At 34.5% G+C, this 18,323-nt stretch overlaps 1 protein-coding gene across 2 annotated transcripts in view; it reads right to left on the minus strand.

Annotated features, from left to right (window-relative positions):
- Positions 1 to 18,323, minus strand: part of ADGRL4 (adhesion G protein-coupled receptor L4) — a 100,491-nt gene that overhangs the window by 40,097 nt on the left and 42,071 nt on the right. The window contains exons 3-8 of one of the 2 annotated variants that reach the window (XM_014544390.1): positions 12,659 to 12,811; positions 5,396 to 5,545; positions 4,882 to 4,952; positions 3,895 to 4,074; positions 3,603 to 3,786; positions 2,032 to 2,148 (exon numbers count right to left, since the gene is read on the minus strand). In XM_014544390.1, the coding sequence (XP_014399876.1) occupies positions 2,032 to 2,148; positions 3,603 to 3,786; positions 3,895 to 4,074; positions 4,882 to 4,952; positions 5,396 to 5,545; positions 12,659 to 12,811 (855 nt within the window). The remainder of the gene's footprint in view (positions 1 to 2,031; positions 2,149 to 3,602; positions 3,787 to 3,894; positions 4,075 to 4,881; positions 4,953 to 5,395; positions 5,546 to 12,658; positions 12,812 to 18,323) is intronic. The other variant, XM_014544391.1, reaches the window with a different exon arrangement.

Genomic DNA, 18,323 nt, shown 5'->3' on the forward strand with positions numbered 1-18,323 from the left:
ATCAGGCTGGCAGGGGAGCAGTTAGGGGGTGATCAGGCTGGCAGGCAGAAGCGGTTAGGGGTAATCAGGCAGGCAGGCAGGCAACTGGTTGGGATCCAGCAGTCCCGGATTGGAAGAGGGATGTCCGAGGGGTCCCAGATTGGAGAGGGTGCAGGCTGGGCTGAGGGACACCCCCCACCATCCCAGTGCACAAATTTCGTGCACCAGGCCTCTAGTACTATTAAATAATACTCTTTGGATATGGTTATGTGAGCTTGAAGCTGCCCAAGTATATTGCTATTGATATTTTTTATATTAACATAAAAGTATCATAAGAGACATTGATAACCTTGCTGAAATTCAGACACATTACATATTTTCTTGAACTGCTAGCCTAGAAAAAGTATATCAAAAAAGAAATAATGTTAGTAAAACATGATTGGGCTACTGAAATTATAATAACTCAAAGAGATGGCAACTAATCCAGGTTTTTTGATGGATAGACTAGGGCCGGAAGTGGGACTTGAAAACCTTTTAGGTCAACTTGATCTAGACCAGTTAATAAACCAGTTCATGCAACAGTGAGTAGTTGTAGTAGGACATGGTCCAAAATCCAATGTAGCACCAAAAAATATAAAATATAAGATGTATTTTTATAATCTACTAGAGGCCCAGTGCACAAGATTCATGCACTCTGGGGGCAGGGGGGCAGGGAGGAGTGTCCCTCAGCCCGGCCTGTGCTCTCCCTTAAGTCTGGGAACCCTCAGGGTATGTTCACCTGCCAGCTTAGGCCCACTCCCCAAGGGAGTGGGCCTAAACTGGCAGTCAGACATCCCTCTGGCAGCCTGGGAGCCCTCGTAGGATGTCTGACTGACTGCTTACGCCCGCAGGGAGTGGGCCTAAGCCATCAGTTGGACATCCTTAGCTCTGCCGAGGTGGCGGGAGAGGTGGGAGAGGCTCCCGCCACCACTGCTGCATGCAGCAGTCAGCCTGGCTTGTGGCTGAGCAGAGCTCCCCCTGTGGGAGCCCACTGACCACCAGGGGGCAGCTCCTGCATTGAGCATCTGCTCCCTGGTGGTCAGTGCACATCATTGTGACTGGTTGTTCTGCTGTTAGGTTCAATTTGCATATTACGCTTTTATTATGTAGTATGGTTATAACAGAGAACAAATGTGTTATTGTATATATTTTTCATATGTATTTATGACCACCCATAGATTCTTGAGAAAATATTATAGTTCATGTTTTCCCTAGGTAATATATTTTGAAGAACAACCACAACTGTTCTGCTATTGGCAGATATTTTTTTCTAAGTGCATTGCACTTAGAGAGCAGATAAATGGTTAAATTAAAATAGCAGCTGATAGATTGTCTGTGATTAGGGGGCAAGGAAAAGCTGGCCATGACTGAATTATTCAACTCCCTCCATTCTACTGCTGGTTTTGTACTATCTGTTGATATGGTTAGAGACAAATTCATTAACTGTAGTGGGAATTAAGGATTTAGTTTAGATAATTACTGTTACCTTCTAGTCTAGCATTCTGTGATTCCATTCCTTAAGAAATAGTGCCTTTAGTTCAGTTGAAGACTAAGCAATGATAAGTGGAAAAAAAAGTCCAAGTTTAAATAACTTTCTGTCTTTTTGAACATTATTTGCCTTCCTTACACAATCACAAATTGAGTCTCACAATGAGAAATATGAAGCATTACTGAAGAAAAATTAAAAACTGTATGCAAATCATAACATTTATCGACTGCTGCAAACCAAGTAATAAAACCACATTTTTAAAATATTTTCATTAGCATCTCAATATCAGAAAGTTACAGAAGTTGGAGGTAAGACAAGAAGGGTGCAGATATTGTCAGGTAAAATTCTTCCCAGGTATTTATATCCAAATGAAAATCTCAAGTACAAATATGGAAATTCTGTTTTTAAACATCAAATGCTTATAGAAAACCACACATATTATATGTACATGTGATATAATCAAATCCTTGATAAGTATTTATTGCAAATCACTGACATTATGTATATGATTGTCAAAGTCCTACCGTCTGTATCATCTGCAGCTTTTCTCTTTGGAAATATCTTTATGTAATCTCCATCCACATTCATATTGGGATGAATATGTTTCATGTGATGTGAATCAAAAAAGAAAGCTTTGAGAGCTGAAACAAAAGCATGAAAATCATAAATTTCCTAAAATTAGTTTAATCAATATTTATTTAGTTAATAGACAATTTCAGCCATTGTTATTTCAACTTCTTATTTATGACAGATAGAATGAACCTGTTTTGAACATGTTTGAACATTATAATTTATCTGATTCAAGGTTATTTTTTTAATTTACTATAATGCTCATAGTTTATATATACCTTTATTAAATAAAAAATAAAAGATAAAACATGTATGAACACAGGGAGGCTATATATCATAATTATCAAAGCAAAGAATAAGAATTATAATGTCCTAGAGGATGGTATTATAATATACAATATGGAGAGGATCTAATTAAATTCCTGTAGGGTACTTTTCTTAACGGGTGTATTTTCACCTTTTTCATGCAGGATCATCATAGAAATGTTTGCTCCTATATGTTAGTCACAATGCTTGCTACTTTAATTTTGAGTAAATGATGAACCCTGATGAGATAATGATTTTTGTTGCATATCTACTGTTGCACAGCAGGATGTCACCCACAATATATGGTAGAGATGTACTCTGTTTCCTCTGAACTACATAATCAGCATCTTCAATTTGATCCAAGATTCCTAATGTTTTAAGTATAAGACTGCATGAAGCAGGAAACATTCTAATATACTATATTAATTGCTTTAAGTTATCAAAAGACAAAGATTCCTAAAAAGAAATTTAAAAATACTATATCCAGAGAATCTCTCTGTTACTATCACTGGTCAAGGTAGATCCTAACAAGTCATGAGATGACTAACTCAGAATGGCAAGGGAGTAATATGCTTTGTGCATTTAAATGCTCAACAGTTCAGGAATAGGAAAAGGTGGAGATTGTAGGAATAAGGAAGTGCTCATGTATTCATCCCTTTTTAGTGATCCTTTATTCATGTCACTCTTGTACTATGCATCACTATTTCTTTTTACATTGATATGAACAAAATGCCTATTTAATCAACAGTATTCTATATAATAAAAGTGTAATATGCTAAGTGTCTGACCAATTGGTTGACAGTTCGGTCAACCGCTCAACCAGTCACTATGACGCACACTGACCACCAGGGGGCTGATGCTCAAATTGGTAGGTTAGCTTGCTGCTGGGGTCCAGTGGATCAGGACTGGGTGAAAGGGCCAGATAAGCCCTGGAGCCCTCTTGTGGTCCTTCCCCAGCCGGTGGTCCCCCACCCCCATCGGCCCCGATTGGGGCCAACCAGCCAACCTCCCGCCGTCCCTCCCTGGCTGGCCAACCCCCATCAGCCCCAATCAGGACTGGGTGAGACGGCCCCAAATGGCCCTGATCACCGGCTAGGCCGAGGACCCCACCCATGCATGAATTCGTGCACTGGACCTCTAGTTTTAAATATTCTCCTTCCTTTTGAGAATGGCTTGCTTGGAAAATACCATTGCTTTGAAGTTGACCTTGGCTTCTTACCTACATCACTTGAATTAGTATCAAACTGAGTGGTCTTTTGGAAGTTTTGAGAAATCTGTAAGGTAGCTTGTTCGACAGCATGCATCAACTTTGTAAGATGAGTTATTCTATGAGTCGCAGGTAACTTGTCCCAGACTATAAATGTATCCTTTTGAACAAAATTATTCACAGTTTTCACAAATTCCTGTTGAAAAATGTGTATCTTTTAAAAATGTTGGAATTTTTCATTAATCATAGATGTAAGGGGAATTTTGAAGCTCAATAATATTGAGTTAAAGTTCAGCATACTTACAGCAAGAGTTGAATTAGAAAGGCCGCCCTTGTCCGAGATAGTGCTGTTCATGTAACCAAGGAATGGTGATGATTCTGCTAATATTTCTATGTATGTAGTTATATCCATTGGTGAAAGATGTTTCACAGAATTCCTATAGACATCTTGTAGTAAAGCCACAAGTTGGCCTATGTTTCTAATCTGAACAAAAATAAGTTCCAAAAAATGAAACCAGATTAGAGTACTATTGGATCTTTTCAAGAATAAAGGTTACATGTTAAATTTATTCTGAATTTGGTTTTCTTGTCCTATATATTAATAAGTTACCAGATTAAACCCAAATTATAACATGCAGCACTTCAACACAAAATTATTTAGAAAAGCTTTCCAAATAACTTAAAAAACATAAAAATTACTTCAGAAAAGGAACAGCATGTTTGAATTGGTAATTTTTTAAATAATCTTTTTAAAGTTATAATACTTATAAACTTAATTTGAATTAGATTGTAATCAACCACAGAAAATTCTTTACAACGTGATAAAATGGAAATTGCTTTAGCTGATTGTTAATTAGTCTTGTTGAGACTCACACTTTCAATCACATGATAAAAATTTTATAGATGCCCTACTTTTTGAAATATTTGCTAAAGGGAGCAAAATTTAGATTCATTCATTTATAACTCCTTAGAATGTGGGAATGGGCCTGACATCAAAGTATGTTTTTTCTATCTTGTTTATCAACTTTCTTTACATATTGAAAAGAATTTTTCACTATATTGAATTGTGAAAAGTAGCATAAGCTAGATATGTGAAAGTCTTCTTCAAAACTTTGGTGATTTTCAAATTAATCCTACCTGTGACTCAAAATTCTTAGATCTCTATATGTAAATAGTTTCAACTCTTCATGAAAATCAATTGCTTGTTACACTTTTTACAATGTGACACTGAAAACATTTTAACTAAAATCAAAATATAAAAATAAAATTTTAATTCAACTAGTCTACTTACTTTTGTTAAAATTTTATCAACATTTGCAGCAATACAGGCATTATCTAAATAGCAGTCTGCATTCACATTTTCTGTAGAAGAAAATGGATCATATAGTAAGTTTTAAAATATTTTTCCTAAGATGATTATATCGATTACAATAATTTTGCTTACTTATTTAAACATTAAAAACATATTCTTAACCCAAGTGTCATTTTCAATTTTCATTCATTAAAATTCAATTATTTTTCATTATTCATTAATTTAAAAATTATTCATTTTTATTCATAAATACACACTATTTTATTAAAAATGGAAGATTTTAGTCACCCTAAGGAATATGATGTATTTAACTATATCAAACATGTGGTCTACATCTTCTATAAAGAAAATTTTACATATATTTTTTTAAATTTTTTTTTTAATTTCACTTTATAAGCAAGTAAAGAATACTGTAACATTTCTTGGAAGGTATAGCTCTTTGACACTTTACAACTGTGTAGTACATATTTTACATAGTTATTTGATAATTTACCTTGGCAGTAAGTGCCATCATTAGGTGTGAACTGTGCTTTTCCTGTGGATGTCTGATAACCTTCCTTGCAGGAGCAGTTATACCCACCATCCACATTTTCACATACTGCATGATCACCACAGGCAACTGATTCACTGCATTCATCTATATCTGGAAATATTTGAAAAAAAAACACAACTTTTTAATTTAGTACTCATATAGATGCTACATTGCTGATATTATGTCTATTTAGTCATAGCAAATTGTATAAAAATGCAAGGAAAATCCCATCATTTAGAAAAATGACAAAGCTACCTTAGCCTCATATATTTGTTTAACCTTGATTTAGCCAATGTATTTTGACAGTGTACTGAAAATGTTATTCATGGGCCAAACTCTTGAACTGTTTTCTGAATGGCATGATTCATCAACAAAGTCATTAATTTCATCATTGACTATGTAATATTTAGTCCTAATTTAATAAAAACCCAATTTTTAAAATACTTAGCTTTCTAATATTAAACTTAATTAATTATAACAACTCAGCTTAAATAACTCTGGAGGATAAAAAAGAATAGCCCATTTTCTTTCCAAGGCTCCATTTTTGCATGCAAATTACCCTAAAAATTAAGATGTAGCAAATGTGTGATTCAACTCCCTTAAAATTTTACTTCAAATGTTATTTTTTTGTTCAGGTTATATTATATTATGATTCTTAATACATACCCAATGTAGATAAAGTAACAAATTGTACATAATTAAGTGTTTGATTTTTCAGTAGCTATATATCAAAGCCACAAGAAAAATGATAGGTTTTATGCTCACATAATTTATATTCCTAATTTTAAAAATTTTACATACTATAGTGAAATAAGTCTTAAAGTAATAAATGCAGTATAAATGCTCTGCCAGTAGGCATAGTTCCAATAGAGAATGATTCCAAGGAACTGAAGTCCAGATTGTTACCTTAAACTAATGCAAAGATTTTTTTGTGTTTCCAGCCTAGCTCTGACATCTTAGAACTACTCTGTTAGATTAATGAATAAATCTGTACTCTTAAGTATACAATTTTATTAAATAAAACTAATAGAGTGGCATAATACTGTTTGTCATAACAAAGGAAAGTAATTGAAGTTCATTAAAATGTCATTTAGTTAGTTATCTTAAATGTAGCTGATACTAATTTTTCACTTTAAAAATGCAATAAAGCTACAGAAAAACATTAAAACTCACACCACACAAAACTGAAACTAATAATAGATGTCTTGCCAGATTCTTGAAGAAAACTCTATTAGCTATAAAAGTGATGGTACTAGATTTAAGAAGACAATTAGGCCCGAAAAAAGGTAGAAAATCCCATGTTCTTCTGCCAAGTCTGTGCATTCATGATCTGTACTATCCAGAAATCCAAGTACATTACTTTTAAAGAAACAGGACTGCTCTAGCATCCTCACCCACTTTCTCTAATTTCTATATATGTGTCCATAAACTGCCACTCAAAAAAAGGAGTGGGGGGAGACAAACTAAAGTGGAGGGGAGTAAGAGCAGGTTGACTCTTGGAATATGTAGAACCATCAGGGAAAGCATCCCAGGTTGAGCTGAAGAGAAGGACCCAGGTAGGAGCACATACTAGGGTTATTATTTTTTCATGAAATCAACGAAGTGATAAAAAAGTATGAGAAAACAAAAGACTAGTCCTTTTTGGAACAGTGTTGAAGAAGTAGCATTAACTGTAATCAAGTGGGGAAAACACTCCAAAGAAAGTGTGAACACATCCATGAAGTATCATGAACAGAACGATTTCTTCCATGGATAAGAAAAGCTATGTTTTGTTTTGTTTATAAGATTTTTTAAAAATTGAGTGTTAGAGAGCAAGCAAGGGAAAGGGAGATACAAACATCAACGAGAAAGGTACATAGACTAGCGGCCTCCTGTGTGCCCCATACTGGGGATCAAGCCCAAAACTAGGGCATGTGCCCTGACGGGGAATTGAACAAAGACCTCTAGGTGCATGGGATGACACTCAACCAACTGAGCCACTCAGACCAGGCAGAAAGCTATGTTTTTGATTACCCAAGTTTCATACTTTTAGATGCCTTTTATGGATTAACAGTAATCATGGTGTTGATTCTCTCAATTTCAAAATTATTTAAAGGTGCAACATACCTTGGGAACTTCATCCCACATCCAATCTCTGAGCAACATACAAATCTTGGCTGTACAAACTCAATTTTTATCTGCACTCTTGTACTTTGGGCACAGGTGTACACAATCCTGCTCATAACTGATTGTGCTTCAGCTCTCCCCTGTGCATCCTCCTCAGCCTGGGATGCTTATGTTGGTGCTCTGCTCTAGTTCAAGCCCTCGCACCACCAAGTGGTATCAGCTACGTGGTATCTCAGAATGTCAGCCTTTGACCAAAGAAGGTATTTCAACTTCTGAATTCACCAATTCACAAAATGGTAGTCTGTAAAAATCATGAGGTAGTATCCTGGGAGACTAGTATTCAAAATTAGGATTATGCAAATGTTTATATTCTGACTAGAGGCCCGATGCACAAAATTTGTGCAAGAGTAGGATTTCCTTCCCCTGGCTACCCGGCACTGGCTTTCCGCAGGCACCTGGGACCAGGGCTGGCTTCCTTCCAGCCCCGGCTTTGTCTAGAACAGTGGTTCTCAACCTTCCTAATGCCGCGACCCTTTAATACAGTTCCTCATGTTGCGGTGACCCCCAACCATAAAATTATTTTTGTTGCTACTTCGTAACTGTAATTTTGCTACTGTTATGAATCGTAATGTAAATATCTGATATGCAGGATATATTTTCATTGTTACAAATTGAACATAATTAAAGCATAGTGATTAATCACAAAAACAATATGTAATTATATATGTGTTTTCCGATGGTCTCAGGCGACCCCTGTGAAAGGGTCGTTCGACCCCCAAAGGGGTCGCGACCCACAGGTTGAGAACTGCTGGTCTAGAAGGACGACTGGAAGGATGTCTGGTCTAATTAGCATATTACCCTTTTATTATAGATTCCAAATGTTATAAAAGAATATTAAATATCTCACCAAAGTAATGTTTTCCAAACCCTAATCATCCCTTCTAAGTAATGTTTTCCAAACTCTTTATATATACTTTTCTTGTTTATATTTTTTCCCATTACTTTTATGTAAAATGTGGATGTGAGGTTTGCTGAATTTGATATCCTTTTTACTCAGGGCCTCAGCAGTAGTTTATTGAGTTTAACCTAGTAATGGAGTGTGTGGCTACCACAACTGGCTAGGTGCTTCCACTACCCTCAGCTTATCATTCTATATGCCTTTGTTACCTAGCAATATAGAGAGAATCATAAAATATTGAAAGACTATCCCATGTTCAAATAGGATGAAACTAGATCAGCCAAAATGAATATGACTGCCAATTTGCAGCGAGATCCACACTAACTTCTCTTGCAATTTCTTGCAGGGCATAATTGGCTTGGACCTACTAAAACAACAATGGATTCCCCCTAAATCTATGTTATTCATTAATTTTGGGACCCTGGGTAATACTATAAAAATACCTTTTATCTCCAAATAGTTATTTTTCATAACAAATGAGGAAATGTATGTGAAGGTGTTTGGAGTAGAGTCGAAGTTGTAGTAAATATGTAATTAGAAATCAGGTCCAGAGTTCCATTATGGTTTTTTTTTCTAATATTAAGAGCCCTGTGAACATGCCAGTTTGGAGAAAATAGATTGATAATGAGTGTCTCATTAGGTTGCTCTGTCTTGGAACTTCCCAAAGCTATAAAAGAGAGAAAAAGAACTCCCTCTCCTTCTTAATTAAAGCAAAATTGTACTATGTAATTATTTCAATTGGACTAGAATTGACATACCATATTTAAGAATTGATCCACTTTTTCCACTACCAACCTAACTCTTGGCTTATTAATGCAAACTCGATTTCTCTAAATGTAGGCACATCATAAAAATCATGTGCTTGTTTTGCACATCAAAAATTCATTTGTTACTTTTTCAGTAATAAGGTTATATTTGTTTTTTTATGTCTACAATAATCCAACCCAGTATATTATCAGAATTTCCTTTTCAAAACATGATCATTTAATTATTTTGATTCTTATAATTTTCATCAATAGCTGAATTTTCTAAAGTTGTTTAACTCACAGACTTCAAAGAAAAGATACAATGTTCAATTACTAGGAGTAACCTGCAGACACAAAACTGGATGTTAATATTATTCAAAACGAGAAAAAAATCTGAAACTATAAGATTATCCATGAAAATAGGACATAAAAATTACAAGCAGTAAACACAGCTCTTAAGCACAATAGTAAACATGAAGGCATTCTTAGATTCTACTCATTTGGTATTGGGAGAGTCACTTTACTATTGATTGCCACAGTTTCTGCATTTGTGAAATGCAAGCCTGTACCAGGTCTCTGGGAAGCTGGGCAAATTAACTTTTGCTTTACTGTGATTCCAAGGTGAAGAAAATCCTGCATGATGCTAAATCTTGCTCAAAGCATTCTGTAACAAAATCACCTTATCTGTGTTAAATAGTATTTAAATATAGACTAAAAGTAAGGAATTTTGCTTGGGTCATTTTTGCCCTGAATTGCAGTTTTTTATTATCTATTTATAGAGATTCTTAATGACTATAATTATCAGACATGTCAAATTTAACTATCAGCTAAACTTTCAAATTAGAGGCAACATAGTACAAGGTGATATACTAATGTATAAAAGGAATAGAATTATGGTTCTCTGTTCAAATTCCCTGAGGATTTTACTACAGGACTGGAAAAAAGAAATAGATGCTCTGCTTCTCAAAAAAGAAGTTTAATCCTTAAGGACAACAAGATTGGTGAGAAATAACAATTTTCCAGAGAAGGAGTTTTTTACTGAACAATCCGTCAAACAAAACAAGTAGAAACTGAAGGACTCAGTACTGGGTATTGGGTTTTACTGGGTATTGTTGTGTTTACTGATTACTTATAATAGCAAAAAAGGAAATTAACAAAAATTAGGGCCATTCCACAGTATCTCAATAATAAACAAACATTGGGAGAAAGATATATATATTGATTTCAGGGAGGAAGAAAGAGAGAGAGAGAGAGAAACATCAATTATGAGAGAGAATCATCCATTGGCTGCCTCCTGCACACCCCCTACTGGGGATCAAGCTTGCAACCTTGTCATGTGCCTTTGACTGGAATGGAACCCTAGACCCTTCAGTCCTCAAGCCGATGCTCTATCCACTGAGCAAAACCATCTAGGGCAGGAGAAATAGTTTTAAATTACAAATGTATTATACCCCCAAAAGATGTTGGCATTAAATAATTTGTGTGTGTGTGTGTTTTCTCTGTATCTGTGATTCACTTTTTTCCCCTAATATAGAAATTCTATACTTATAAAGAACACAGAGATATAGAACCCTTTGTGAACTGATGCATATTAAAATAAACATGATCAGATGAAAATGCAAGATGTCTTCTAAAGATGAGAAGGAATGAAGAGCACAATTAAAACTGTATTAAATACCGTGATTAAGATGTCACAAGTTAGATTTTTTTCACTTACTGGAACATTTATAGTAAAGCTTACAGACCTACAAAATTAGAACTTAGCTACTAAAGGTAAAATACTCACATTAAATAACATTATAAGAAGACTAGCAACAAGAGTGTAGGCTCAAGAAGAACAAAGAGTGAGGTACTGTAAGTTTTCTGCTTAGAACTTCATGTTTATCCTATTTCCTTAATAAAAGTAAATCTACATTCCAATAAAAAATGCTACAAACACTAAAGATAAAATTATCATTCAACAAAATAGTATTATTTTCTCATATTTTAAATCCCTTATGCCCTTTATGCCCTTGCAAAGCTTGACCCACTGCATTTGCGTGATTCACATCAATGTATGAGAATTTAATGGCCCACCCACTTCAGTCTCATGTTGAAATAACAATGGCTTTCTAGATACAAGACTGTGATCTAATTCTCCCTTTATCATAAATGAATTGAGTGTAGTCCTGTACTTCCCTTGGCTATAAAATGAGGAGAATAAAATCTTTCCTGTTTACATAGCAAAGTAAATGTTATGAACCGCAAGTACATGAGATATCATAATTTCTTTGATAAAGACATTTCACTGATAAATTTTCTTTGAATATTATCTCCTAGTTCATCATGTTGTTAATAATAACACTGCCAGAATTCTACTTAGTTTACTGATGAGAATCTCACTAAGGACCTAATCAAAGGCCTTAGTGCGATCTAGATTAACCTCTAGAATCTCTTTCTTTTAATTATGTAAAGTAGAAGCAGCACACTATTCCTGTCTGTGATGCATAGAAAGTCCTGAGTTCTAGTCCTATATTTATATACCCCTGGCTATGTGATTTAACTCTTAGGGCCTCAATTCACCTATTAATCTTACAGACAATTATCAATCATAATTAATTATACAAGTTGTTGGTAAACTGGACACTTTTTAGAAAACATGAGTAAGATGATTTATAATTTATTTTCAAAGTTCAAGTCTTTCACTTCAGAGAATTTTCCTGTGGAACTGTTCATCTTTTGAAGTTTCTAAACAATCTTTTCTTCTCAGACTATAATCCAAACTCTATAGGATATGATAAATCCAATGCATAACCAAGTTACAATAGGACATTTAAAAACATCTTCTAGATACTCTCTTCAGACTCAGTATTATATTTCATTTAGGGATTGAATTGAAATTATTATCCTCCCAGAGGACATTTTAGTGAAATGGAAATGCTTTTCTAAATAAGACTCTAGTGTTCAGAAAACCTTACTAGAAATCTTAAGTGTAAGTAACTTTTTGAAGGAAGTAGTAAAACACTAGAACAAGTCTCATAAGTAATTTCTATTTGAACATATTCTAAGAAAATGTAGACCCCTTTTCAGCATATTTATAAAAGCATTGGTATCTTGTGATGCAAATCATTATTTTCTTGAGTTAGGACTTTAAAATGCAAGTAGTTATTCTGTTGTTTGTCACCATAGTTCATGAGTTTTGTTTTGTAAACTATTTGATTTGTCTCAAAAAAATCCTTTTCTTATATTCTCGAATATTCCATAGTAACTGATCAAATAACATTGGATAAATAAAGAAATTAATGAAGTTTCTGAAAGCATTTAACAACTAGAATATAAACAAGGACTGGCAGAATTTGTTTAAAAATTATTTCATCTATGGAGGTACTAAGCATTAAGAGATAGGTAAAAGTTTAAGTGAGACAGTTGACTTACCTATGCATTTGGTTCCATCATTAGTGATAAATCTGACTTGGTTACTGCTGGATCGAAAACCAGGTGCACACATGCAATAGTAACTTCCCTCTGTGTTAGTGCAATTAGCATTTTCACCGCAGGACTGGGTTAAATTTCCACACTCATTATCATCTGTGCAAATATAAATTTAAAACATTATTTTTATACAATTGAGATGAATTCCTACTATTTTCCATTAGTCATTGGGGATTTTGACTGTTAAATAGTTTAAAGCAATACAATGTTTTTTGCTAAGAAAAGTTAGTACTAGAGAATTCACATTCCATACTTGTGTTATTCTTGTTTATAACGTAAAAGCTTGTTTGCAGTTGCAAAACAAAATAGAATCTCTTACTTCAAAAGTAGTGAATATAGCTGTTGAATCTATATTGGAATATTTTCATATTTTATATGTAATTTAATTATAATAATGTCAATTTGTGAATTTATAATACTTACAATCAATCAAAAGAATTCCATAAGTTAAAAATGACATGTTCTAATCATGTACATTTATTTTTATCACTTGCTCTCTTACAATAATTTTTAATTACTATATTCCTTCATTTACTCATTAATGCATTAATTACTACAATAATTTTTAATTACTAGCTCTATATTCCTTCATTTACTCATTAATGCATTAATTACTATATGCATCATATTGTCCTATAGAAAAGTATACAAATGCATGCAAAACTGTGTCATAACCCTAACTGGTTTGGCTCAGTAGATAGAGCAGCGGCCTGCGGACTGAAGGATCCCAGGTTCGAATCCGGTCAAGGGCATGTTCCTTGGTTGCTGGTTGTGGGCACATCCCCAGTAGGGGGTGTGCAAGAGGCAGCTGATCAATGTTTCTCTCATTGATGTTTCTAACTCTCTATCCCTCTCACTTCCTCTCTGTAAAAAAATCAATAAAATATATTTTAAAAAACAACAACAACAACAACAACAATAAACTGTATCATAGCCCATGGTCCTTACCCTTAGATTTTTTTTTTTTCGTTTTGGATTAATGTTTTTCTTTTTAAATAATTTAATAAATTTCTTGGGGTGACATTGATATAATTATATAGGTTTTTACCTGTATAATTTTATAATACATAATCTGCATATTATATTGTGCTTTTACCACCCAAAATAAAATCTCCTTTTGTCACCATATGTTTGGCCCCCTTTACCCTTTACTACCTCCCTCTGTCCATTTTCCTTTGTTAACCACTGTACTACTGTCTGTACCTATGAGTTTTTGTTGGTCTGTCTTGTTTGTTCATTTGTTGCTTTCAGTTCTATATCTCACATATGAGTGAAATCATCATTCACAGTGGCAAAGAACAGCTAAAGTATCCTTCCATGGATGATTGGATAAAGATATGGTATAAATACACAATAAAATACTACTCAGCCATAAAAAAGATGAAATACTGTCATTTTTGACAACCCTTAGGTGCTTATAACATAACTAGAGGCCTGGTGCATGAATTCGTGCACAGGTGGGGTCTAGCCAGCCCACCCTGATTGGGGCCAATAAGGGCTGGCCGGTCACAGGGAGGGGCCCCGGGAGGTTGGCTGGCCGGCCCTGCCCCCTGATCGAACTCCTGGTTGAGGGGACAATTTGCATATTAGCCTTTTATTATATAGGATTTGCCAGAAAATATATAGGTTAATAATTCCTTTGTAAAGTCAGAAAGTGGATTTATATTTTCTATATATATAAAAGCCTAATATGCAAATTATCCCCTTGGGAGTTTGACTGGGAGACCAGGAGTTGGATCGCTCACTATGATGTGTGCTGACGACCGAGGGCGGTGCAGAATGAAGGAAGGCCCCAGCCGGCAGCCAGCAGCCAGGGAAGGGATGCCCCGGCCGGCAGCCAGGAAGGCCCCGATCAGCCCTGACCTCCGGCCAGGCCTAGGGACCCTACTTGTGCAAGAATTTCATGCACTAGGCCTCTAGTCTGTCAAATAAATGAAATAGAAAATAAATGTTTCTCTGAAGTGATCATGGTGGGCTGGAGGAGAAAGAGAATATTTTTAGGTCCATAAAATCCTGTTGTTTATTAAATTTTATCTCCCAAAAAGATATGTTTAAAACCTAATTCCATGTCTGTGAATGTAACTTTATTTGAAAATAGGATCTTTGCTGAAGCAATCAAGTTAAGATGTGGTCAGAGTGGATTACCTGGGTCCCAATCCAATGACTGGTGTCCTTATACTTATGGGAAATTTGGACAAGGAGACACAGAGGAGAAGGCTATGCACAGACAGATGAAAAGATAGCTGGCAACCAGTAGAAGCTGGTAAGAGACAAGGAAGGATTCTTCCAAAGACCCTTCAGAGGAAGATTGGCTTTCAAACACTTTGATTTCAGACTTCTAGCCTCCAGAACTGTGAGGAAATACATTCATGTTGTTTTGAGCCACCACCTTTGTGCTCGTTTGCTAGGAGAGCCCTGGAAAATTAATAGATCCAAATTGGCCAATGTAGCACAGGTAAGTAAGTATTGGTTAGAGAAAGAGAAGGAAGGTCACTAAAGAAAGACAGGATGTTGGGCAAGTATGTAAGCATAGGTTGACTGAGTCATTTCTGAGAGTCTAATTGAGGAGCAGAGAAAGAAATCATAGGCAATTAGGTATAAAAACAAGTCAAGCTTAAAAACATCTTAGATTTTTATTTTCCATTTTAGTAAAACAAAGTTCAATTTCTTTTTAAAGAATAAATTAGATAACCTTTAATCATACACAGGCTCTTGTACACATATAGTGATAACTATGAGTTGAATTTTTTTCAAACATTTTATAAATATTAATTTACACTCTAGGAAGTAGGTACCATTATTATCCTCTCATAGGGATGAGGAAAATAAGGCATAGAGAGGAAAAGTAATTTGCCAAATCACATAGCCACTTCATTACAGAACCAGGAGTTTTATTTCCAAAGCCTGTTCTCTTAACTGTTGAATCCTGCTGTCTAACTAAGCATCATTTTTAAAAGCCAAAATATATCATAGAACATATCTAATGAATTATAGATCTATTTTGAGAGAAGGAAAGATATTGAGGTAATGATTTCAGAAGGAAAATGAAAACTTTATTTACATTCTAATTTTAACTTAAATTTTATTCCCACTTACTTATTTTCAAGCACTAAGGATCTAAGTATATAAGTTAACATTTGACAGACAACTGCAGGTGAAGTCCTCTCTTTTTTCATTAATGACTACTATGAAACAGGTCAGATAAAATTTGCAAATGCTAGCATTTCAAGATATTCAACCTATTATTTAATATTAATTTTTATCATTTTTATGATATTAGTTATAATAGGTCAGCTCCTTTAAATATACAAAACCATGTAATGACTCAGGACAATAAAAGATTATTTAATGCTATAGTCAGAAACCAGGTTTAGTGTTTAGGTTTATGGTGTGGCTTCTCCCACCATTCAGGGGCCCAGGCTTCTTTCATCTAAAGGCTTCACCACCCATAGGGCTTCCCAGCTGTCTGTATTTATCCAGGTAGGGAGTTGAATAGAGCATAATAGAGTATGAGCTTTGCCTATAAATAGTACCTGTCACTTTCATTTATATTCTATTCACCAGAATTCATTCAAATGGCCACACCTAACTATAAGGGAGGCTGATGGTTATAGGCCAGCTCGGTGCCTAAGAAGAGGAAAGAAGAGATGTTGCACAGACCAGAAGTCTCTGACATACTTATTTTTTCACAAGTATAATGATACTTGTATAACGAAACCATATATTTATAGGAATACCAAAAAGAATTTCCAAATATAAGAAAATGTATTTGATTAACCACAAACTTACATAATTAATTGGTTGAATCACAAAAGGAAGATAGTATTATACTTTTGATAATTTTCTTAATAAATATAATCTGAATTAGGAAAATCCATTGCATTAATAACATTTACTCTTCCCTGGCCAACCATTTATTTTGTATAGTTATGATATTTTGGTATTGTGTCTTTAATGGGTAATAAAAGAACCATGACTTTCTCTTTGTTTTCTAGAACCTGAGCATCTTGACAGGCAAATGAAGATATAAGCAAGATAGAGCAGGAAGTGTGGATGTGGGGAAAGAAGGTGGCAAGGGTAAATAGTGGGCTCCTTCATTTTATTGGGGTGAGGAAAGAGGTCAGAGAAGATTATTGGGTATTGAAAGATGAGGCTTTCCTGCATTACATTTTTATATTATTTTGTTTAGATATTATTTAGATATTATGAAACAGTTAAGAGATGTCATGAGCAGAAAAAAATAATGTAAGTGATGTATGTTCACCTCCTACCTGACTATAGGGTAGTTTCATGACTTGTAGCTTCTAGGGAACCCCCTTTAAGAGATGACTGACATGGTCGTCTGATTGACATGATTAATAGCATTCACTGAAGTCTCCCAATGGATCAGGCACCATGCTAAGCACTTCATATACATGATCTGACTTGCATTTTTAATCTTTATATAAACCCTGTTAGACATGCATTATCCTCATTTTATAAATAAGAAAACTGTAATATAAAATGTTGGATTACTTTGCTTTAAGAAACACAACTAATAAGGGGCAAAGTTTGATTCAAGCCTAAAGTATTCTGAATGTCAAAGTGGTCTTATTTTTCTTACATACAACATTATTAAAAAGGTTTATAATAGTAACCACTATCATTTATTCGATGTTTATTATGTGCTAGTCATTGTAATCAGAAGATTACTGTAAAATGGAAAATACATTGTGCCTACCTTAGGTTGTGAAGAGGATGAAAGGAGCTGATGTGCAGACCATGCCTAGACTGGTGCCTCACTTGTAGTAAGTGGCTATATACAGGTGTGCTAATCTTATTAAAAATATTTTTATTGCTATATAATCAGCTCTTATCATACCCTATTTAAAATTCTTAACAGCTACCTGATTTTTAGCATGAAATGTAAGGTCCTTCATAAGTAAACGTGCCTTATCTCTTTTTTATGTAGAAATGAGCTTTCAAAGTCTGGGAACCAGTTTACATCACTCATCCGTGTGTGTGTGTGTGTGTGTGTGTGTGTGTGTGTGTGTGTGTGTGTATTAATAAAGATATTTGTGAAGAATTTATAATGTAAGATCTCAAAATGCTAAGGGTTTCCATTAGTATGGATAGGATATTTCTTTATGAAATATAAGAAAAGATCAAACTAGTTTCTCCATAATCCATTTTTAAAAGTTCCAATAATTGAATGCTCCTAAGCTACTTATTGTAATTCTTTGAAAGAAGGCTTAAAGAAGAGAAATAAAATAAAAATCATATATAATGCTCATCTTTTTAGGCACCTCCATTTTAAACAGTACCATTGTAATAACATTTTTGTAAGAATTATTCCATGCTATTAAAAATTATCCAACATCAATGAAATAATGGTATTTCATTTTATGTTGTGTAAAAAAATACAATTTACTTCACAAAAGCTCTCTGGAAACAAACTTTCAAATACTTGAGACCTGTCCTTGACTCTTTAGTATTCCATGAGGTCCAAAGATCAACAAATGTAAAATTTTCATTACTGTGAAGATTTATTCATCTCAGATCCATCTGATGGCAAAACTGGTAAGAATCCCTTCCTAGTCTGAGGAATGGCTCACAAATTGAACACAAC

The sequence above is a fragment of the Myotis brandtii genome, unplaced genomic scaffold (genome assembly GCF_000412655.1).
Source record: "Myotis brandtii unplaced genomic scaffold, ASM41265v1 scaffold36, whole genome shotgun sequence".
NCBI lineage: Eukaryota > Metazoa > Chordata > Mammalia > Chiroptera > Vespertilionidae > Myotis > Myotis brandtii.